The sequence below is a fragment of the Dermatophagoides pteronyssinus genome, unplaced genomic scaffold (genome assembly GCF_027571235.1).
Source record: "Dermatophagoides pteronyssinus isolate colony J.1.1.1.1 unplaced genomic scaffold, Derpt_VIB-CSIC_2022.12 sq0020, whole genome shotgun sequence".
NCBI classification, from domain to species: Eukaryota; Metazoa; Arthropoda; class Arachnida; order Sarcoptiformes; family Pyroglyphidae; genus Dermatophagoides; species Dermatophagoides pteronyssinus.
The window spans coordinates 203,974-224,161 of record NW_027461544.1 but is presented as its reverse complement, the minus strand read 5'-3'; the positions used below and the strand labels follow the sequence as shown (position 1 = coordinate 224,161).

The window sequence follows — 20,188 nt, the reverse complement described above, 5'->3', positions numbered from 1 at the left end:
ACTTTAGTCTATTTAGTCGGTTAATTTAATTTTTTGTATTTCTTTGTTTTGTTTGTAAATTTTTATTTAAATAAAATTCAATTCAAATTTAAAATATTTATAATTCTTTATTTAAATTGAAAATCGATAATAACAATAATCCATAGGATTGTATAAAAGTAATGTTATATGTTGAAAGTTTTAGCTATTCTAGAAATTATTTTTTATTAATTTCTTTTCATCACTTTTACTATACCATCATTATAAAATCTAAAAATAAATATGGAATCTACAAACAACGACAACAATAATCAGTCAAACCAAACAAATAATGAAAAAGAAATCGCAAACAATACGGATATTGAAATCGAGAATGATTTCTTTTTCATTCCAACCATTCATATGCAATCGACCGATCAATTTGATGAAGAAATTGGTGATCAACAACAATTAGAATTCGATTTTGATTGGTTATATGCGAATACATATGAAAATAACCCGGGGGTTCAATGGCGTTCTACGCCAATTCCGAACAAAAATAACAAAATATGTCAACCGGTTGATAATAATAATGAAACAAATTCCGATATATCAACAACACCATCATCATCATCATTATCAATTTCATATGAAGATCACAAACATAATATGTGATTCTTCTTTTTTCTCAAATTAATAGTAATAATAATTAAATTTTAAGATTAATAAATAAAAAATTAGTGATAATTTTTAAATAAAACTTATATTTTATATTTTTAGACATTTATTTCTTTAAAAATTTTATTTTCTTCGTTCATTGAACACAACAAAATGAGACACTGAGAGCTTAACACACTACAAAATGGAAAATACATTGTATATATAAGACAATCAAATGAATGAATTATTAGAGTTTAAAAATAAATGTTCAATGATTAAATGTCATAGTTGTAATTTACAACAACAAAGCTATATTCGTAATTCTTTGGAATTTTTTTTTGTTTTTGTTGTGACCATTAAAAAAAATTACAAATTGAAAATCGATAAATAACAATAATCCATAGGATTATATAAAATTAGGTATAATTTTAGTTGGTTGAATTTATTTTAAACCATATCACACTCTTATGTTACATCCAAAACATTTTTGCATTGTTCAAAATATCGAATCAAAAATTCAATCAAAATTCAAAAATAATGGAATCGTCAAATAGCAAACAAAACAACAACAATGACAATGATCTGGAAAATGAAACAGACAAACAGATCAAGCATGATTTTTTCTATGTTCCCGATCCAGACGATCTCATGGAAACCTCAAGGCAATTTGCCGAAACAATCGAAGATGAAGATCAAATGAAATTGGATTTTCAATGGCTCGATCAGAATACTGATCGCAATGATACTACAAATTTAAAGTGGCATTCTAGCCCAAATATGATCAAAATAAAACAAATTTCAATCAATGATGATAATTCATCAAATTCCAATGAAATTGTACCATCAACTTCATCATCATCATCGAATCAATTGGACGATAGTAAGAATGAATGAGTGTGATATGTGATATGATTTTATTTATTTATTTTAAAAAATAATTTATCGTTTCATTAAAACTTAATTTAATTTTATAAAAAGTTTGAAATTTTTATTTTTATTCAATTTTTATCTCAAAAAACGTAAATGAAAATAATGCACGTGTGTAATGGCTATTTACACCTAAACAGTCAATGAACAAACTCAGCTTTTTTCGAATTTTGCTGCTGATTCCGGTTTGTTGTTGTTTTTCCTTTTGCGCAAAAGCACGTGATTGTTTTTGCAAATTTGTTTGTTTGTTTCCGATTCCGATTCAATTTTGTTTTCAGTTGTAACTATGTTTTTTTGATCGCAATAATGATTATTATTATTATCGTTACAAAACAAAGTTATTTCGTTTTTTTATTTCTGTTTTCGATAAAAAAAACAACTGATAACAACAATAATCAAATGGATTATATAAAAATGTTAGAATTTTATCGAATAGAAATTACTTTTTACTCTAATTCTTTTTTTCTATTTCTACATCTATTACAACTTCTACACTTACATACAAACTCTTATCGCTTATCGAATCTCATCAAATTTTTTTTATCGAATCTTTATCTTGAAAAAATTCTAAACAAAAATGAATTCTAAACAACAACAAAATTCAAACAAACCAAATCTTCCTCATCCTGATTTCATAGTCTATAAAGATTGTGATGATTATGTTGAATCGACTGCGGACTTTGAAGAAAGAATCGCAGATGAGGAGGAAATAGCTCGTGAATTTGAATGGCTATCCGAATTCACCGTTGAAACGAGCTACTTACCCAGGCATTGGCGTTCAACGCCAATAATTTTTGAAGAAGTTAGTCCACCGGATAACTTCGAAGAAATTGAAAATGATTCTCGTATAGTTGATGTTGTCAATATTGACAACTTTCAAGATCATCGAGGTAATTTGATTTTTTTTATTAATTTTGCTTTTTAAAATAACTTGAAATTTCAAAATAGATTTATTAGACATCAAAGCTCCTGGCGACAATCATATAAAACCGCCACTAAATTTGCCACCACCACCATCCGAGTGGTTAAAGAAATGAATGAATGAAATTCTTTTCTCAGTGAATTTTTTTTTAAATAAAATATTCTTTACATTGCTGAATTTGAATTTATCGGCAGAAATTCCTGATTTTTTTACATAACACATCCAAATATATCAAATATTTCGGATTTCTTTATCGCAAACCATCCTTCGCGACATGCTGTTTCTTCGCGCCAATTTGAACAACAAATTAGCAATAATGATTTCGAAATTAGTAATGTATCATCGGAGGAAATAAATGAACATCCTTTCATTATTTTTCATGATACTGATGGTTCATACGAAGTTACAATTGAATCAATGATCATCAATGAATTTGATCCAATATCCCATGATCAAAATGAAATATCATGGGAATATCACTGGCATGATTTTGTCAGTTTTAATCGTCAATATGGCGATAATGTCGTATTCATCAATGATGAAGAAATTAAAGTGATGAAAAGTTATATTCAAAAGAGATTTAAAATATAACTAAATAATGCGTTTTTTTCTAATAATGTGTCCTTTTTTTATCTATGTTTAACCAAATTTTCAAAATTTCTGTTCAATTTTTCCAATTTGTATTTTTCATTTTTTAATTTTCAAAAATTGTCATTTTTTTTCTCCAGCAGGGGGAGATATGTAGCATCATTAGCATGCGCAACACTCCACTGCAATATATAAATACGAGTTTAATGTTTAATAAATAGAGACAGTTTTCCTACATTAATTTGTAGATGATCGAATCTGTTTGCATTTATTATCTGTCAATTTCATTTAATTTGATTATCTGATTTTACCAAAAAAAAGTTTATTATTGTTGTTGTTATTATGTAATTACTTAAGAGAAATTGAATTTGTTGATGAAACAATCACCTAATGAATTATATAAAATTGTAAACTGTTTTCGTTAATATGGTTCACTTTTTACATACTATACGCACTAAATTTTCAACACTTTCCACCATACTTTATCTTTTTCTTTATCGAATCAAAAATCCAAAAATCATAAACAAAATGAATTCAAAAGATAAACAGAATTCAGATAACAAAGCTGCCAAATGTCCGTTAATGACATTTGATGATTCAGATGACGAATCTGAAGTAAATAACATTGATTATATTAATCAATCTATTATCCAGGAATTCGATCCTTTAACCCATGATGATAATGAAATTCCATGGGAATACCACTGGAATGATTTTGTCACATTTACCCGACAATACGGGTTCATACAATTTTTCAGTGGCATCGACAATGATGATTCAGATACGGACGATGATGACGAACTGGTCCAAATTTTTGCGCCTGCTAGGCCATCAACTCCCATAGAATCGGGAGATTCTGATTCAGATTCTGATGATGTTATCATCGAAACTGATAGCACATATAGCGAAGATGATAACGAATATGATATCCAATATCATCTTCCCATGTGGACACCAGTTCATCCTGGTAAAATAATTTTAAATCATCAAGACAATAATGATGAACTTATGCAAAACTATGAACTTTGTCGTTTTATACTAATGGTGATTATTTATCTTTTTAGAATGATTTTAGCTGTATCACGGCTACAGAATAACAACCGCAAGGCAGCTGCGTAATAATGTTCAATTATATTATGTTTTAATTAAATTTTATATTTCTTTATATAATTTTTATCATTAATTTCATTGCAATAACTGCGAATTTCTAATTTCTGAAGATTTAGATTCTGAAGATGAAGTAACCAGTGGTAGTAAATCATCGGATTGTCCAATTCCCATTGATGACATTTGATGATTCAAATGATGATCAAACTGAAGTAGATAATGTCAATTTCATCGACGACTCGAATGAGCATGATGATAATTGAATATTTGATTGATTTGATTGGATGATTTTTTTTATAAAAAAAATTTAATTTAATTTTATGAATTTATTTAATTTGATCACTTCAATCAATGAATTTGATCCATTTCATTAATTTCATTACAAAAACTGCGAATTTACGCTCGATTCAAGAGAAAGATAGGATTAACAACTGAATTTTTTTTGGAACTATTTTGATTATTTTTTTCATAATCTATGATCCATTTGACCATGTTCTGGTTTATGATCATGAAAACAATCATTTTGTTGGTCATTATTATGATGATGATGATTATTGAAGTAATTCGGTTATATTTAATTAATTTAATGTTATTGTTTTCATGTAAAACAATTAACAAAGAAATCATATAACATTGGGAATAGTTTTAGATTTTAAAATTAATTTTTCAACTTACGCTATTTACTTTATCTAAAATTTTTCTTAACACAAATTTATTGAATCAAAAACACTGATAAAACAAAAATGAATCAACAAAACATTTTTGGAAACTCTACAAACGCTGCCGATATTCCTTTGATTACATTTGATGATGATGATAATCAATTGGAGAATAATTCAAATGCGGCAGATATACCTTTAATAATATTTGATGATGATGACGATCAGTCCGCAAACAATAATAATGCCGCTGATATCCCTTTAATTATATTTGATGATAATGATGATAATCAAAATGAAAACATGGATCAAATTGACAATGAATTGCCGATTGATCAAGAATCAATCTTAAACCAATTTGATCCATTGCCACCCCATGATGAAGACGATTTACCATGGGAATTTCATTGGCATGATTTCATGGAATTCGCCAGAATAGTTGGCGACGATGTTTGGTTTTTTAACGCTGACGATGAAATCATGTTAATGGAAGATGACGAGGAAGAAATATTCATTAATGCTGACGATGCATTCTTATTCCTAGATGGTAAATAATGTTTTTTTTTCACTTATTTATTATTTGTTCTAACTTGATCAATAATTTCTAAAGATTTAGATTCTGACGAAGAATTTACCACAAGTGGTTACTGCAGCGGTAGTCAATCATCAGGTTCTTCTGATATTAGTTTTTGAATCGGCAGCTTGAATGATAAAATTAAAAATTCTAATGTTTGAATTATGTTTTATAAATAATTTTCTATATTAAAATTTTTTTACAATTTCTTAATTTTATCAATTTTCAATTTTTTTGTTGCAATAATTTCAAAATTGACATTATGTTAATTATAATTAATTATCTAAAATGAATTCAAACAACATTAATAATAACGCTGCCAAACATCCTTTGATCATTTTTGATGATGATGATGTTGTTCTGCCACAAGAACGTTGAGTTCGTCAATGAACCAACAAATAATATCGATCCAATTACCCATGTACAAAATAAAATACCATGGGAATATTATTAGGAAGAATATTTAATTGATCGATTCATTAACTAAAAATTATTATGCAGAGGATTTTATTTTATATTGTGATTGTAACATACTTTGAAACTGAGTAATTTCACAATTTAGTTTTTGTATATAAACCTCTGTAAATACTAGTAATAAATATATGATGATCACACACACTTCATGATCATATTTGGTTTTACTAAAAAGTTTATTGTTGTTATTGGTCATTGTTAATTAATTGGGGATAATTGAATTTTGTCGATGAAACAATGACCAAATGAATCATATAAATTTGTGAATACTTTTCGTTTTCAATTAACCTTACGCTACTTACACTTACAATTTGCTAATATTGAATCTATCAAAAAAAGCAAAAATGAAAAAATTTACAAATACTAACAACAAAACCACCACCACTAACAATAACAATGCCGATAATGAAAATCAATCGGAGCGGATTGAAATGCAGATTATTAATGATCCCACCGACTATGTGGAATCAACAAGCCAATTTGAAGAAAGAATTGGCAATGCTAGTGACATATCACGAGAATTTCATTGGCTCGATTACTATACCAATGAAACATATCATAATGAAGTCGAGTGGAGATCCAGTCCACGTTTTGTGCCCGGTACAGAAAACCGATGGCCTATGGAAGAAATCGATTATGCTATCGATTTCCCTAACTATCAAGATGTCCAAGATACCTTGGAATCTGTGCCACACGAATCACCAGCCAGTTCTGTCATGGCTATTGATGGTGATTTCGGATCCGATGATGATAATGATCAACTTGGCGATTTAAAAAATAATTTTGATCGCCTTCAAAAACTCAATCAAGTCAGGGGTAAATTAGATTAGATTTTCAAATGAAATTTTAATTAATTAACTAAATGTTGTTTTTTCAATTCAGATGACAATGAATTTGACAATAATAATGATGCCATCATTAATTTCTATAATTCTGAACAATCAGAAGATTATGATGGTGATTATGATGATAATGATGAACGACCATTTCTACGACGTCGTAGACGTCGTCATCATCGCAGTCGAGATAGTCGCTGCACGTATTACTCATCGTATGATGGTAATAGTAATCCAAATCCATGGTGGTTACGACATATACGTATTATTGCACCGATTTGGTTTTTTATATTTATGCTCGTCTTGTTCGTTTTATTATTACTTTTGAAAAAACGTACAAACCATCAACACCAAAATTCAACAACAACAAATAATACCAATTTGGATAATTAAAATTAGTGGTGGTGATGTGTTAAAATATCCAAAATATTAATAAATAAAAATCGTCGTCCCTCTCAATAAATAAATTTTCTAAATTCTAATCATTATGTTTGTTCGCATTAACTTTTATATTTTTTAAATTTCCATTGGCTGTGTAGCACATATTGAACCTTAGTCATATGTCATCTTAGTTTTGTATATATCATACTAACCAATCACATTATGATCACGTTGAATGGCGCTCTAGTCCAGTGCCAAGAAAATAGCAAATGAAGTATTGATACACGAATATTCAGGAAATGTATCATATAATAGCATTATGACAAATGAATAAGAATCTAATATTCTATGCTATATTCTAAGCTATGAATAGTGAATCTGTCTCAAGTAAAAGTTTATTGTTGTTGTATTGATGGTGTTTGGTTTGCAATTATGTTAATTAATTAAAGAATAATTTGATTGTTTCTGATGAAACAATTACCAAATAAATTATATAAATTTTGAAACAGTTTTTGTATGAGAATTTTCATTTTGAAAAATATTACACTACTGCATTTGACAATATTTCTTATCTTTCTTATCGAATCAATTTTTAAAACAAAAAATCACAAAAATGAAATTTTTTGGAAAAAAGAATACCACCAACAAAAAAGATGATAATCAGATCGATATCATGGAAATGATTGTTATCTTTAGAACAGAACAAACCAAAAATTATGATGCTGATATTGATGATGATATAGATCCGCAACCAGTGTTAGAACAACGTATTCGACGTTTAACTCGTCGTTGTCGTAATTCCGTATCAACAACTAATTCCAATATTAAAAATAAAAACACTGATCTGAAAAATGATCCTTGGTGGATGATTTATATGCGAATTTTCGCTTTGCTCTGGTTTGTTCTATATTTGATTTTCGTATGTTATTTCATATCTTTTTTGAAAGAATATGAATTTATTAGAACTTCAAAAAGACCTACATCAATACATCATATAAATGGAACTAGTTGTGATGTTTAAAATAAATTTTTTAATTTTTTTGTAAATAAATTTTTTGCAATATTTTTTATCTCAATTTTGAATGAATTTAAAATTTTATGCTTGCTTGCTTTTTTACTTGTTCGTACTTTATGAATGTGTTTCATTTTCGCAATTTTTGAAAGGGAATTTCCTTTTGAAACATGTGTGCCTGTTTTTGAGATGATGATGAGATTTTTTTTCTTCAGTGATCATTTTGTTGTTTTTGGGTTGTATATTGTTGTTATTGTTGCTAATGGTCATTATGATTATTAATAATTAATTCTCAGTTAACAATTACAGAATGAATCATATAAATTCGTAAATAATTTTAGTAAAAAAAATGTTTTCTGTTTAAACTCTCTTATTTTTTACATTGAAATTAATTTTTAATATCGAATCAATTAAAAAAACTCAAAACTCTACAAAAATGAAAAAAATTACAATTTCCAATAACACAACCACCACCTTCATCAACTCCACCACTAGCTCTGATGATAGTGATAATGAAAATGTTCCGCAACAGATTAAAATTACCAAAGATCCGGCGGAATATGCCGAAACTACGAGCCAATTCGAAGCAAGAATTGGTGATGAAAATGAAATTTCTCGAGAATTTCATTGGCTTGATCATTTCACCAATGAAACTCATCATGATGACGAAATACAATGGAGATCAAGTCCACGTTCAATAAATCGATGGCCAATGCAAAATGTTGATTATGCCATGGATTTTCCGAATTTTGACGATGTTCAAAATACATTGGATTCCATTGATCATAAATCACAAGCCAGTTCTGTTATGGCTATTGATGGTGATCAGAAAATTAAAAATAATAACTTTGTTGATGATTCTGGTGATTGGAATGCTCATAAAATTATCAGTTTCTATAGTAACACAGAATCATCAGATTACGATGCTGATAATGATGAAGCATATGATCCGAAACCACTTTTATCACGTCGTCGCTATAAAACACCAAAGACAATCAAAAAAGTTAATGACGACCGAAGCAGTATCATTTGGCGAAAACGTGATATTTTCCGTATTCCTTTATTGGTACCATTGATATTCACACCAATGGTTATTGGTTTTCTATTCATTCTGAAAAAATTTGAATCCATTATGGAATATTTTGAAGATGATCACAAAAAACAGACAAAAAAGAACAATAAATGGTGTGTGGTTAATTTTTTTAATTTTTTAAATTAAAACCCGTCGGATCTTTTAAATAAATTTTTTAAAAATTCTGTTTCGTACTATATGAATGTGCTTGATTTCCGTTCATTTGTAATTTTGAAACACGTGCTGCCCTAACCTGCAGAGATAGCAGTATCATCGATTTAACGGTCTTAATGATGAAGTTACTTTCTATTAAACATTGACACTTAGTCGTATAGATCAAGGGTCATATGTCAGCTGATGTGTAATAATGATAATGTGGTGTAGAATTTAAATTAAATTAAATTATAAATTAAATTTATTTATTGTTAATATTTTTCTGTGAAACAATGGAAAAATTAATTATCGTTTACAGGTAACAATTATCGTTTTGATCATATAAATTCAGAATATTTTTAGTTAATAAGAGTTAACTCTCTCTGTCTCTCACTCCCTATTTTCAACTAATAACACTATTTTCAAATTCAAAAATTTTTTTTAATCGAATCTTGAAAAATGAACCAAATTAATGACAATGATAGAAATAATGATTTGGATGAATTTCAAATCATTAACGATCCGGCTGATTATGAAGAAACAACCAGCCAATTCGAACTACGAGTCGGATCGTCGGAAAGCGAAATTGCACAAGAATTTCGCTGGCTGGAAGGTTATACAGATCGAACTGATTTTCGATCTATACCAGTAGAATGGCGATCCAGCCTACAAAACCTGGAAAATTTTTCGCCATTGGATGATCAAGAATCAATGTCGAAGCCCAAACTTGAAAGATTTTGGGCATCAAATGATGATACCAAACTTGATGATGATGATATCAAAAACATTCCAATGAATAAACTTTCATTGGAAGAATCAGACAATCATCCTAATTTAGTTCTGGTTAAACCAGAACAACCACGAAAACTAAAATGCTTGCAATCAATATGTTGCGTTGGTCGTAAAAAAAATAATCAAAATCCGTCGTCAAGTACAAAACCTGACAATAAATGATAATGATCGAAATTGAAATTGATAGTTTCCATAATATTTATTTATTTATTTTCCTAGTTTTCATTATTTTCATAATAAATTTTATTTTGTTAATTTTATTTTATGGTAATGTTATAATTGAGATTGAAATAAAAGAAATCAATAATAAGAAAAATGAAAATTATTTCAATGAGCAGTCCAATTTTAAAATTGATAACTTCAGGTGTATGTAAAAACTATAATCTGTTTGATAATCATGTTATTTGTTAATCAAATTTTAAACTTGTTTTATTCTATAGATTATCCTGAAGATTATGTTATGATGCCGATTCGTCTGCCTCAAAAAATAATGATTCCACATGGATGAAATTTAAAAATTTTTTATTTGTTGCTCAAAATGAGCAAATTTAAATTGAATTCAAAAACAATTTTTTCAAATATTTAAAAAAAAATTATTACCATGCTTTATCTTTATTTTTATTTTTGATTAATTTTTCATTTTTGTTGTTTTTTCTTCTTTTTTTCTCATTCATTGATTTATTGTAATTATTTTTGCTTTAATTTACAATCCTATTTAATGGTATAGGATTTCTTTCTTTGTTTAAAAAAAATTATCAATCCACTTATTTTCTTATTTTGTTATAACATTATAATCCACACCATTTTAACATAATATTTTGTTATTTCTAATGAATAAATAAAATTAATATGATTAAACTTGATGATATTTAATTAATTTTAATAGAAATAATTTTTAAATAAAATTGATTTTTTTAAAAATTACTAAAAATTGTTACAAGAAAAAATGTAAGCACTTAAAATATCACAAAACTTGATGATATTTAATTAATTTTATTAGAAATAATTTTTAACCAAAATTGATTTTTTAAAAATTACTAAAAATTGTTACAAGAAAAATGTAAGCACTTAAAATATCACAAAACTTGATGATATTTAATTAATTTTATTAGAAATAATTTTTAAACAAAATTGTTTTTTTAAAAATTACTAAAAATTGTTACAATAAAAAATGGAAGCACTTAAAATATCTCAAAACTTGATGATATTTAATTAATTTTATTAGAAATAATTTTTAAACAAAATTGTTTTTTTAAAAATTACTAAAAATTGTTACAATAAAAATGGAAGCACTTAAAATATCTCAAAACTTGATGATATTTAATTAATTTTCATTATAAATTTTATCAAAAATTTCTTAATTTTCATTTTTTCGTGTGCATATTATTTGAATCATAATTATTTAGGGAAAATTTGATCAAATTAGAAATGATTTTTTTCCATTGTTTTCAAATATCCAACAATCAATAAATATGAATATAAATGGTAAAATAATTTTACAAATCACTTTTTCCCAAAATAACATTCATCAAATTTATCGAATCAAAAGTTTTTCTAAAAAATTTTTACTGAAAAAAAAAATGAATCAAACTCCGATAATGATTGCTGATCAAGCTCGTTCATCAAACGAACGACCAATAAAAAATTGGCCATCTTCAAGAATAAATCTAGAAGATTCACATGAAAATTTTGTGATGATGCGACCAGTACCGAAACGTTCCGAAAATTGGCTATCCCGTTTATATTCACAGTTTTCTGTTCGCAATTTATTACGTGTTTTGATATTGATTATCATTTTCATAATTTCAATATTTTTAACGATAAAAGATGCTATTATTAGTTGTTTCTGCTGCTGTCGAACAAATAAAAATGATAATCTGAATACGAACGATATGATTGAAATGTTGAATGTTTGATGAATTTATTTTTATTTCAATAATTTCTTTTAAATAAATTTTTTAAAAAAAATATTCAATATTTGTTTTTGTGAATCTAAATTGAACATAGTTGTTTTTTATTAATTAAATTTGATCATTTTTTTCATTAACAGCATATTGTAACTAATATGAATAATTTTTTTGACAAAGTTTCTAATTCAATAACTGAAAAAACCGTGTTTTTTTGTTGTTGGTCAACAATTAACGTATGAATCATATAAATTAGGAATAATTTTAGCTAATAGTGATTCAAATTGAAGTTTGATTTAAAATTTTTATTTTTCAAAATCAAAAACAAAACTTCAATTATCCAATCAACAAAAAATGAGTGAAAACAGTTTAAACGATTTCTATCGTGTGGTACACAAAAACTACCTCAAAGCAAGAGACTTTGCAAGAAATTCTGAAGAATTCCCAATCATGTGCGATACAGATGATAGTGTCGAAACGACAAGCAATGTTGACGACAGAATTGCAAGAGAATTAGAATGGCTGGAACGTTTTACACAGCAACCCAACTACAAAAAGAAAGTACCTGAAGAATGGCAATCCAGTTTACAAAATTTATTTGACATTGCCTCTAATGAAAATCTAAAATCAATACCGAAAATCGAAGAACTTCCTTCGATTGAAAGTAATCCTAGAAAAGATTCTGATTATTATGAAATGAAATTTCGAAAAGAAGCCAGGATTCATGATATGCTGGAACAAAGAAGAATAGAACGACAACAAAAATGGCGAAGACGAATGAGTTTCTTTCAATCATTGTGTTGCGTTTCCAAACAGTCAATTCGAAAGACTAGATAAAATATAATTATAATTTATTTTTTAATTATATCATTATTAAAAAATTTATCTAATTTATTAATTTTGAATTTGAATTTATTTTTTCGATGTTTTACCATCCGAATATCGAGATATCTGCACACAAGTAGAACTATTTTGCTGCTCGAAATGAACGAATCGCATCGAATTGTTTTTTATTTTAGTCAAATCTTGTTATTATAGATTATCCTGATTATTCGGCATCAACAAAAATACAATTTGCCAAAATTTTTAAATTATTTTTATTGCTGCCACTAAATGATGTAGCTAATCTTGTTAGATGCTATGAATAGTGAAATAAATTCATTTTGTCAGAATCAAGTTTTTGATGAAATTTCTGAAGAAGATTGCTTAAAAAAGCCTTTATCTTCACGATGGATTTTTTTTATTTGAAATAAATTTATATTTTTATGTCAAATTTAAATTATGAATCAATTTTTTCGAATGAAATTTTCAAATGATATTTGTCTATTGTGCGACTATTTTTTTAAGAAATCAAAAAAAATTCTTGATTCATGTTGCATAAAAAAGTTTTTATTTCAATAAATTTTTTCATTAAAATTCTTTTAAAAATTCCAATATTTATTTTTTTATTAGCATTGTTCATCTTTTGATCATGTAAACTATGACTATTGTGTCATTGTAATGTTGTCTATTTACTATATAAATGTTTGTTTTCAAATAAATGCTCAACCATCATTTTCTATTCAATAATTTTATTATTGCACTAATTAATGGTAACAATTATCGTTTTGATCATATAAATTCAGAATAGTTTTTAGTCAACTTAAATTATTATTTGAACACACAATCCCAATTTGTAATTAACAAGCAATTACAAATATCAAATTTTTAAAAATTAATTATCGAATCAAAACAAATTTTTTTAAAAATGAGTAATAATAATTTCAATCATCCACTCAATGTCATCGTCAATAATCTGGATGACACTGACAAAACAAATGATTTGGATGAATTCCTAATCATTAATGATCCGGCTGATTATGTCGAAACGACCAGCCAATTTGAACAAAGAGTCGGATCATCCGAAAGCGAAATTGCACGTGAATTTCGCTGGCTGAATAATTTTACAGCCCAAACAAATTATCGCTATTTACCAGTAGAATGGCGATCAAGTTTGGAAAATGTACGAAATGTATTCCATGATTCATACCATGATTCAAGATCAAAATCTGAACATAATTTCGTAATGATGGGTCCCTCCCGACCGCAAAATCCACAAATTGATTCCGAATCGGAACATAATTTTGTAATGATGGGACCAAATGATTCAACAATCTCAATTGATAATTGGCGAACCCGATTCAACAATGGTCTACGTCATTTATGGCGTTCAATTTCAAGCTGTTTCTGCTCAAATCGGACACAGCAACAACACAATGTCAGGTTTAATAATAACCCTGATGGAAACGCGAAAATCTTTTTTAATTAATTTGTTTGTATATTAAAATTCTATACTAAAAAAACCCTGTTGTTGTTCATATTACATTTAGTTAAATTTAGTTAAATTCATTTACAAAAAACAAAACAATTAAGCAATTTTTTATGGTCAACAATTAACGCATGAATCATATAAATAAAAAGCAAGTTTAGCTAATAGTGATTAATTTTTACACTATACGCTCTTTCTATAAAAATTTTTGAATCACAAATCTTTAAAAATTTTTATTTATCAAATTTCTAAAAAACTATCGAATCAACAAAAAAATGAATGAATTAAACAGACTTGAAAAATTCTATGCTGTGGTACACAAAGAGTACCTAAAAGCTAGAGAATTGGCTAGAGATTTGGAAGAATTCCAAATCATAAACGATCCAGATGAATATGTCGAAACGACAAGTGAATTTGAAGAACGAATTGGTTCTGATGATGAAATTGCAAGAGAATTTGAATGGCTGGATCGTTTTACGCGGCAAACTAACTACAGAAATATACCTGTAGAATGGCGATCTAGTTTGAAAAATATACTTGACATCGCCGCTAGTGACGATATACAATCGATACCGGAGATCGAAGATTTTCCTTCGATTAAAATTAATCTCGCTGATCTTCAGAAACGAAATGATTATTATGAAATGAAAGAACTTTCAGTGGAAGAATCCATGAAAAAAAATAATGATCTTGATAAACAACAACAGACAGCACCGCAAAGAAATTGGCGAAAACGATTGCATTTCTTGCGATCATTGTGCTGCATTGCCAAACAGCCAAGTTCAAATGATAATAATAATAAATCTGACGATATTTAATTATTATCATATTTCTTTTTAAAATTTTTATTAAAAATTTTCTAATTCGTTTCAATTTTTAATTGTATTCTATTGTTACAATTTAATTTTAGATTATCCTGAAGATTACTGCATGATGCCAATTCGGCATCCAAAAAATGAAAATAAATGGTCGAAATTTCTGAACTATTTCAATTGCTGCTTCAAATGAGAAGCTTATGATTGATTGATGAAAATATGAATAAAATGTTCTTTTTTGTCCTGTGTTATTGTCGTGTGTTTGTTATATACTTCTGGTGTCAAAAGAAAAAGCGAAAAAAGAAAGCGTTAATTTGTCAGCAATCCGTCGAATTAAATTATGTAATGGAATGAATATACAATTTCTCAAATCAAATTTCAATCTTGTTATAAATATAATATAAAATTCAAAAAAATTGTTGCTCCAAATGAGCAAATCACATGAATGAAATTATTCGAACGAACTTGATTGATTTGAGTTGAATTTTTCCCGACTCAACGATTTTTCATTAAATTATTGGGGAAAAGAAAAAACAAATCGTGAACGTGAATAGTCTTTCTCATCGCTGTGAAGGTACTCGAAAATCGTCTATCAAAATTGCCGCCTTCAAAAAGCAAAATCAAGAAGATTAGATTTGCTTTTATCATAGACGATTTGGTGATATAGCAATAAAGAAAAAATAATAATAATTTAGATAATTAAAAAATTATGAAAACTTTTTATTAGAAAAAAAACATATATATAAAAATTGATGATATTTGTATAAATATTAAGCACAAACAATATAATATTTACGAATAAATTCATGATTTCAAAAAAAAATTCATCACAAATATTAATATGATTTTCATCATCATCATCATCATTAGTTTGTCGCCATGGTATCATGGCATAATCCTCGGGATAATCTATATATATGAAACAAAAATTACGATTTTATATTTGAAATCAAATGATTTACTTACACCCGAGGGCTTCTATGTTGTTGTTTTCATTGGGATCGTTATCATTGTTGTTTTCGACATCATCGAATACATCTAATTCTATGTATTCATCGACATCATTGTTATTAATATCTTTAAAATGCATTTTTGTAATCTGGTATTGTAATTTTTGTTTTTTGTTTTGTTTTCTTACAAAACTTTCGGAGTGTAGATTTTGAGGTTCTATTCGTTGAAAATTATTCACATATTTATATGATTTATATGTTAATTGTTGTTGTCAAATTCATTAAATTAAAAGGGGGTTAATAAAAAATGAAATTACAAGCAAATAAATTTTATAATTTTTTTTTAAATTTATTTAATTTATTTAAATAAAAAGATGAAGAAAATAAATTAATCAGGTAAAAAACTACAAATGTTGAATACAAAATACAAAATATACAAAATAGATGACAGCTAGAAATATGTTCATGACCCTCCATGAAAAAATCATTATTATTTAATACATGTATTCATCATCATATACTTAGAGAAGCAGCCTATCGTTCCCTCAAAACAAAATCATTTGTTTGATCGTCATTTTTGTCAATGACTGTTCAAGGAATTCAATTAGTTATAAAGTTGGAAATTGAAATGCCGAGAGGGCAGTTCAATTTCAATAAAGAATTCAAACTCAAATTTATAAAATAATTTGAAATTTATAGAAAAATTTATTTAAAAAAAACGAATAGATTCAATTTGAAATATAATCGATAATGTTTGTATAACAATTCAATACAAACATGACGATGCCAACAAATAAATTGATGATTTCGATGAAGAGCTCAATGCAATCGTTACATACATTATTTTCTTCATCATTTACTTCATCGAATTGTGATGCCATTCGTGGCATCATTACGTAGTCCTCGGGATAATCTAAAAACGATTAAAATTTCAATTAATGAATTTTTATCAAATTTAAAATCAAATAATTTACTTACACCCGACAATAGCCGTTTCAGCTTCATTCGATTGTATGGATTCAATATTATTTTGATTATCACCATTATCACCATTCAATACACTCATTTCAATGACTTCATCATTGGTTTGAGTGTTGAGTTCTTCTTCACTAACAGGTGTGACGGTAAATCGCATTTTGAAATAAGTTGGGAGATTTATTATTTCAAAACAAATGTTAGAGTAAAATTGAAAACATTCGTTGAAAACTATTTACATATTTAAATGATTTATATGTTAATTGTTATTATTAATTTCATTAAATTATAAAGGGGATTTAATGAAAAATGAATTTACAAACAAATTTTTTATAAGATCTACAAATGTTGAATAGCAATTCAATACAAAATAGAGAACAGGTTCATTATAGATTATAGATTATATTGTTGATTGAATCGTTTCGAAAAAAAATAATTCTTGGATCTTGCCTAAAAATTAAAAAATTATAAAGGAAAACAATTAACAAATAAATCATATAAATATGTAAATAGTTTTTGATGAAACAAATTCATATTTTCACTATACGGCGAAGTAGAAAAGATAGACGCATCGAATCGAATTCAAAGAACAAAACAAAAATTCATCATCAAAATGAAAAAACCAAAAAACCAAATTAATGATCGACATGTAGTCGAAATTGAAATGAAAACATTGAAAAGAAAAAATTACGATGATCATATTGAAAATTATGATTACTACAACTTTAGCTGTAAGTGACACTATGAAATTGATAATAATTTGATAGGATCTGTTATATTAATTTAAATTTCAATCCTGTTTAGACTACCCAGAAGATTATTGTATGATGCCAATTCGGCGTCAAAAAAATCCAACCAAATGGTGGAAATCATTGAATATTTTTAACTGTTGCTCAAAATGAGCTATTTTTATTATTTCTAAAAGTTGCTGGTTTTTTATTTCTAATAAATTTATTATTTTATGATTATTTTAAATGTTTTTTGAAATATTATTTTATATAAAATAATTCCTAACTAAATTCACTGAAAAACAAAAATGAATCATAGAAATTTGTAAATAATTTTTGCGAAAAAAAAAGAAAAATCATACTATTTTTCTAATCAATTTACAAATAATTGAACAAGTTCATCATTTGTTTTTAGATTATTCTGAAGATTGCACAATGATGTCGCTACCTTTTTTTATTAAGAAAAATGAGGAAATTATGAAATTTGCATCTTAATATTATCAATCCTAATTATAATGAGACTGATTGTTGATCATCTAATCTGTTAAAAAATCAAAATTTTAATCATAAATTAATGTTCATAATGACCAACAAATACCGAATTCAAATTTTAATTTTTTTTTCTTCAAAATATCCAATTTTAACCTAATTTAATTGAATAAATTTTTTTCATGTGTTTCTTCATAATTTTTTCTTTCATAATTTTGTTAATTTTTATAATTGCACAAATGCCTCCGGGCAGTGTGCATTTGCTCAATGAATAAATAAATAAATTTTTTCATTATCAAATTTTCTTACTGTTGAAATGTTGAATTATTTTACTATTATTTTTAATTCATAATTTTATTAAAAAATTTACGATAACAACAATAAACGAATAAATCATATAAAATTGTAAACAGTTTTTTTAGAAATTCTTTCAAAAATCACACTAAATTGTTGAAAAATTTTTCAATCGATTGAATCAATTTTACTTTCAAAATACAAAATCCGATAAAATAACAGAAGAAATCATGAATAATCAAGAACAAAATCTAAATCAACCAAGAATGAGATTCATTATCACAGAAGAAATAGAAATTATTCAAACAACTGAAATAATCGAATTAAATATACAAGAACAGAATAATAATCGTTTCTTAAAACTTTTACTTCTGTTTATTGTTATTTGCATTGTAATATTAACAATAATAATATTTTTCAGCACATGGAATATAATTTTGATTTGCGAACGTCAGAATTGTAAGTGCACTGATTATTATTATTCATTTTTATTTAAAAATCTGTTTTAAAAATTTTAATTGTGTTTAGAATTATGAGTTTCCAATCTACAAACTGGCAACCGGTAAAATTTATAGAATTTTTTTTTTCTTCTTTCTAAATTATGTTGATCGAAAATGATCATTATATTCACCTATTCCATGCTCTCATTCTCTTTTCCATAGCCAACCATTTAGATGAGAATTTTCGAAAGAATTTTGAAAATGTTTAAATGTTGTTCAAAAAGATAAATCAGTTATTTTAACTAATGATGATAATGATTTTTTTTTCAAATAAAAATGTTTTTATTTCTTTATTAAAATCTTAAATCTTAATCTTAATCTTAAATCTTGTATCATAATATTAGCCATAACACGTCATGACATCGAAAATTTTACGAATTATCTTATGTCTTCAAAAAGGCTTAAAAGCTACCAAATGTTTTGACCATGAAACTTATACTTATGAAAAATCTCAGAAGACGTTATCTATTAAACATTGACTCTTAGTCGATAGATCAAGGGTCACATGTCAGCTGCTCTGACATATGTATAAAAGCAGAGCACTGACGTATATTAAATTAATCTCCATTTGCTTTTCTTTATTTTGCTATTATCATTATTATTATTGTTTATTATCAATAAACTTCATCATTATCAGAGGCAAAGGAACTTTACAAATAGAACCATATGGCGACAACATTATTATGATAATGATAATATTAATTTTTGAAATTTAATTTAGTTTATTGGCACAAATGTTAAGGCTTAGAAAATAATAACGATTAAAAGGTAAACTTTATTCATTTTACCAAAATTAAAATAATTAAATTGATCGAATAAATCAATATATTTTCTTAATGAAATTCAAAATTAATAAATTTCTAATTTTATTATAAAATTTACGATAACAACAATAAATAAATGAATCATATAAAATTGTAAATAGTTTTAGTATTATAAGTGTTTAGTATTTTACACTACGTGAATCTTTATTGAATCCTAAAATTAGTTAATTGAATCACAATTTTACACAATGAAGAACAAACAACAGTATAAAATGATGGAACCGTATGAAATTGTACGGTACACTGTACCAGATATAACAGATGAAAATCTAGATGAAATACT

At 26.4% G+C, this 20,188-nt stretch overlaps 4 protein-coding genes and 3 long non-coding RNA genes across 8 annotated transcripts; 5 read left to right on the top strand and 2 right to left on the bottom strand.

Moving 5' to 3' along the window:
* The first annotated feature begins 1,990 nt into the window (after positions 1-1,990).
* LOC113792761 (uncharacterized) lies at positions 1,991-2,650 on the top strand. 2 transcript variants are annotated; one of them, XM_027342691.2, is made up of 2 exons: positions 1,991-2,435; positions 2,503-2,650. In XM_027342691.2, the coding sequence occupies exons 1-2, from the start codon at positions 2,123-2,125 to the stop codon at positions 2,580-2,582; spliced, it is 393 nt and encodes a 130-aa protein (XP_027198492.2). In that variant the 5' UTR covers positions 1,991-2,122; the 3' UTR covers positions 2,583-2,650. The 2 variants fall into 2 exon arrangements, with proteins under 2 accessions (XP_027198492.2, XP_027198491.2); XM_027342690.2 differs by having other exon boundaries at positions 1,995-2,435; positions 2,494-2,650.
* Positions 2,651-4,829: 2,179 nt separating this feature from the next.
* On the top strand, positions 4,830-5,608 carry LOC113792760 (uncharacterized). The gene is made up of 2 exons (XM_027342689.2): positions 4,830-5,368; positions 5,432-5,608. Exons 1-2 carry the CDS (start codon positions 4,906-4,908, stop codon positions 5,512-5,514), a joined length of 546 nt encoding a protein of 181 aa, XP_027198490.2. The 5' UTR covers positions 4,830-4,905; the 3' UTR covers positions 5,515-5,608.
* Positions 5,609-6,143: 535 nt separating this feature from the next.
* Positions 6,144-7,187, top strand: LOC113792549 (uncharacterized). Its single transcript, XM_075822786.1, has 2 exons — positions 6,144-6,685; positions 6,752-7,187. Exons 1-2 carry the CDS (start codon positions 6,214-6,216, stop codon positions 7,096-7,098), a joined length of 819 nt encoding a protein of 272 aa, XP_075678901.1. The 5' UTR covers positions 6,144-6,213; the 3' UTR covers positions 7,099-7,187.
* Positions 7,188-15,844: 8,657 nt separating this feature from the next.
* On the bottom strand, positions 15,845-16,358 carry LOC142645749 (uncharacterized). The gene is made up of 2 exons (XR_012846807.1): positions 16,112-16,358; positions 15,845-16,054 (listed from the first exon to the last, which is right to left on the bottom strand). It is a non-coding gene; the product is annotated as an uncharacterized LOC142645749 (long non-coding RNA).
* A 422-nt stretch (positions 16,359-16,780) lies between these two features.
* On the bottom strand, positions 16,781-17,292 carry LOC113794939 (uncharacterized). Its single transcript, XM_027345103.2, has 2 exons — positions 17,074-17,292; positions 16,781-17,008 (listed from the first exon to the last, which is right to left on the bottom strand). Exons 1-2 carry the CDS (start codon positions 17,228-17,230, stop codon positions 16,824-16,826), a joined length of 342 nt encoding a protein of 113 aa, XP_027200904.2. The 5' UTR covers positions 17,231-17,292; the 3' UTR covers positions 16,781-16,823.
* Positions 17,293-17,570: 278 nt separating this feature from the next.
* On the top strand, positions 17,571-18,038 carry LOC142645750 (uncharacterized). The gene is made up of 2 exons (XR_012846808.1): positions 17,571-17,801; positions 17,875-18,038. It is a non-coding gene; the product is annotated as an uncharacterized LOC142645750 (long non-coding RNA).
* Positions 18,039-18,698: 660 nt separating this feature from the next.
* LOC142645748 (uncharacterized) lies at positions 18,699-19,399 on the top strand. Its single transcript, XR_012846806.1, has 2 exons — positions 18,699-19,040; positions 19,110-19,399. It is a non-coding gene; the product is annotated as an uncharacterized LOC142645748 (long non-coding RNA).
* The last annotated feature ends 789 nt before the right edge of the window (positions 19,400-20,188 follow it).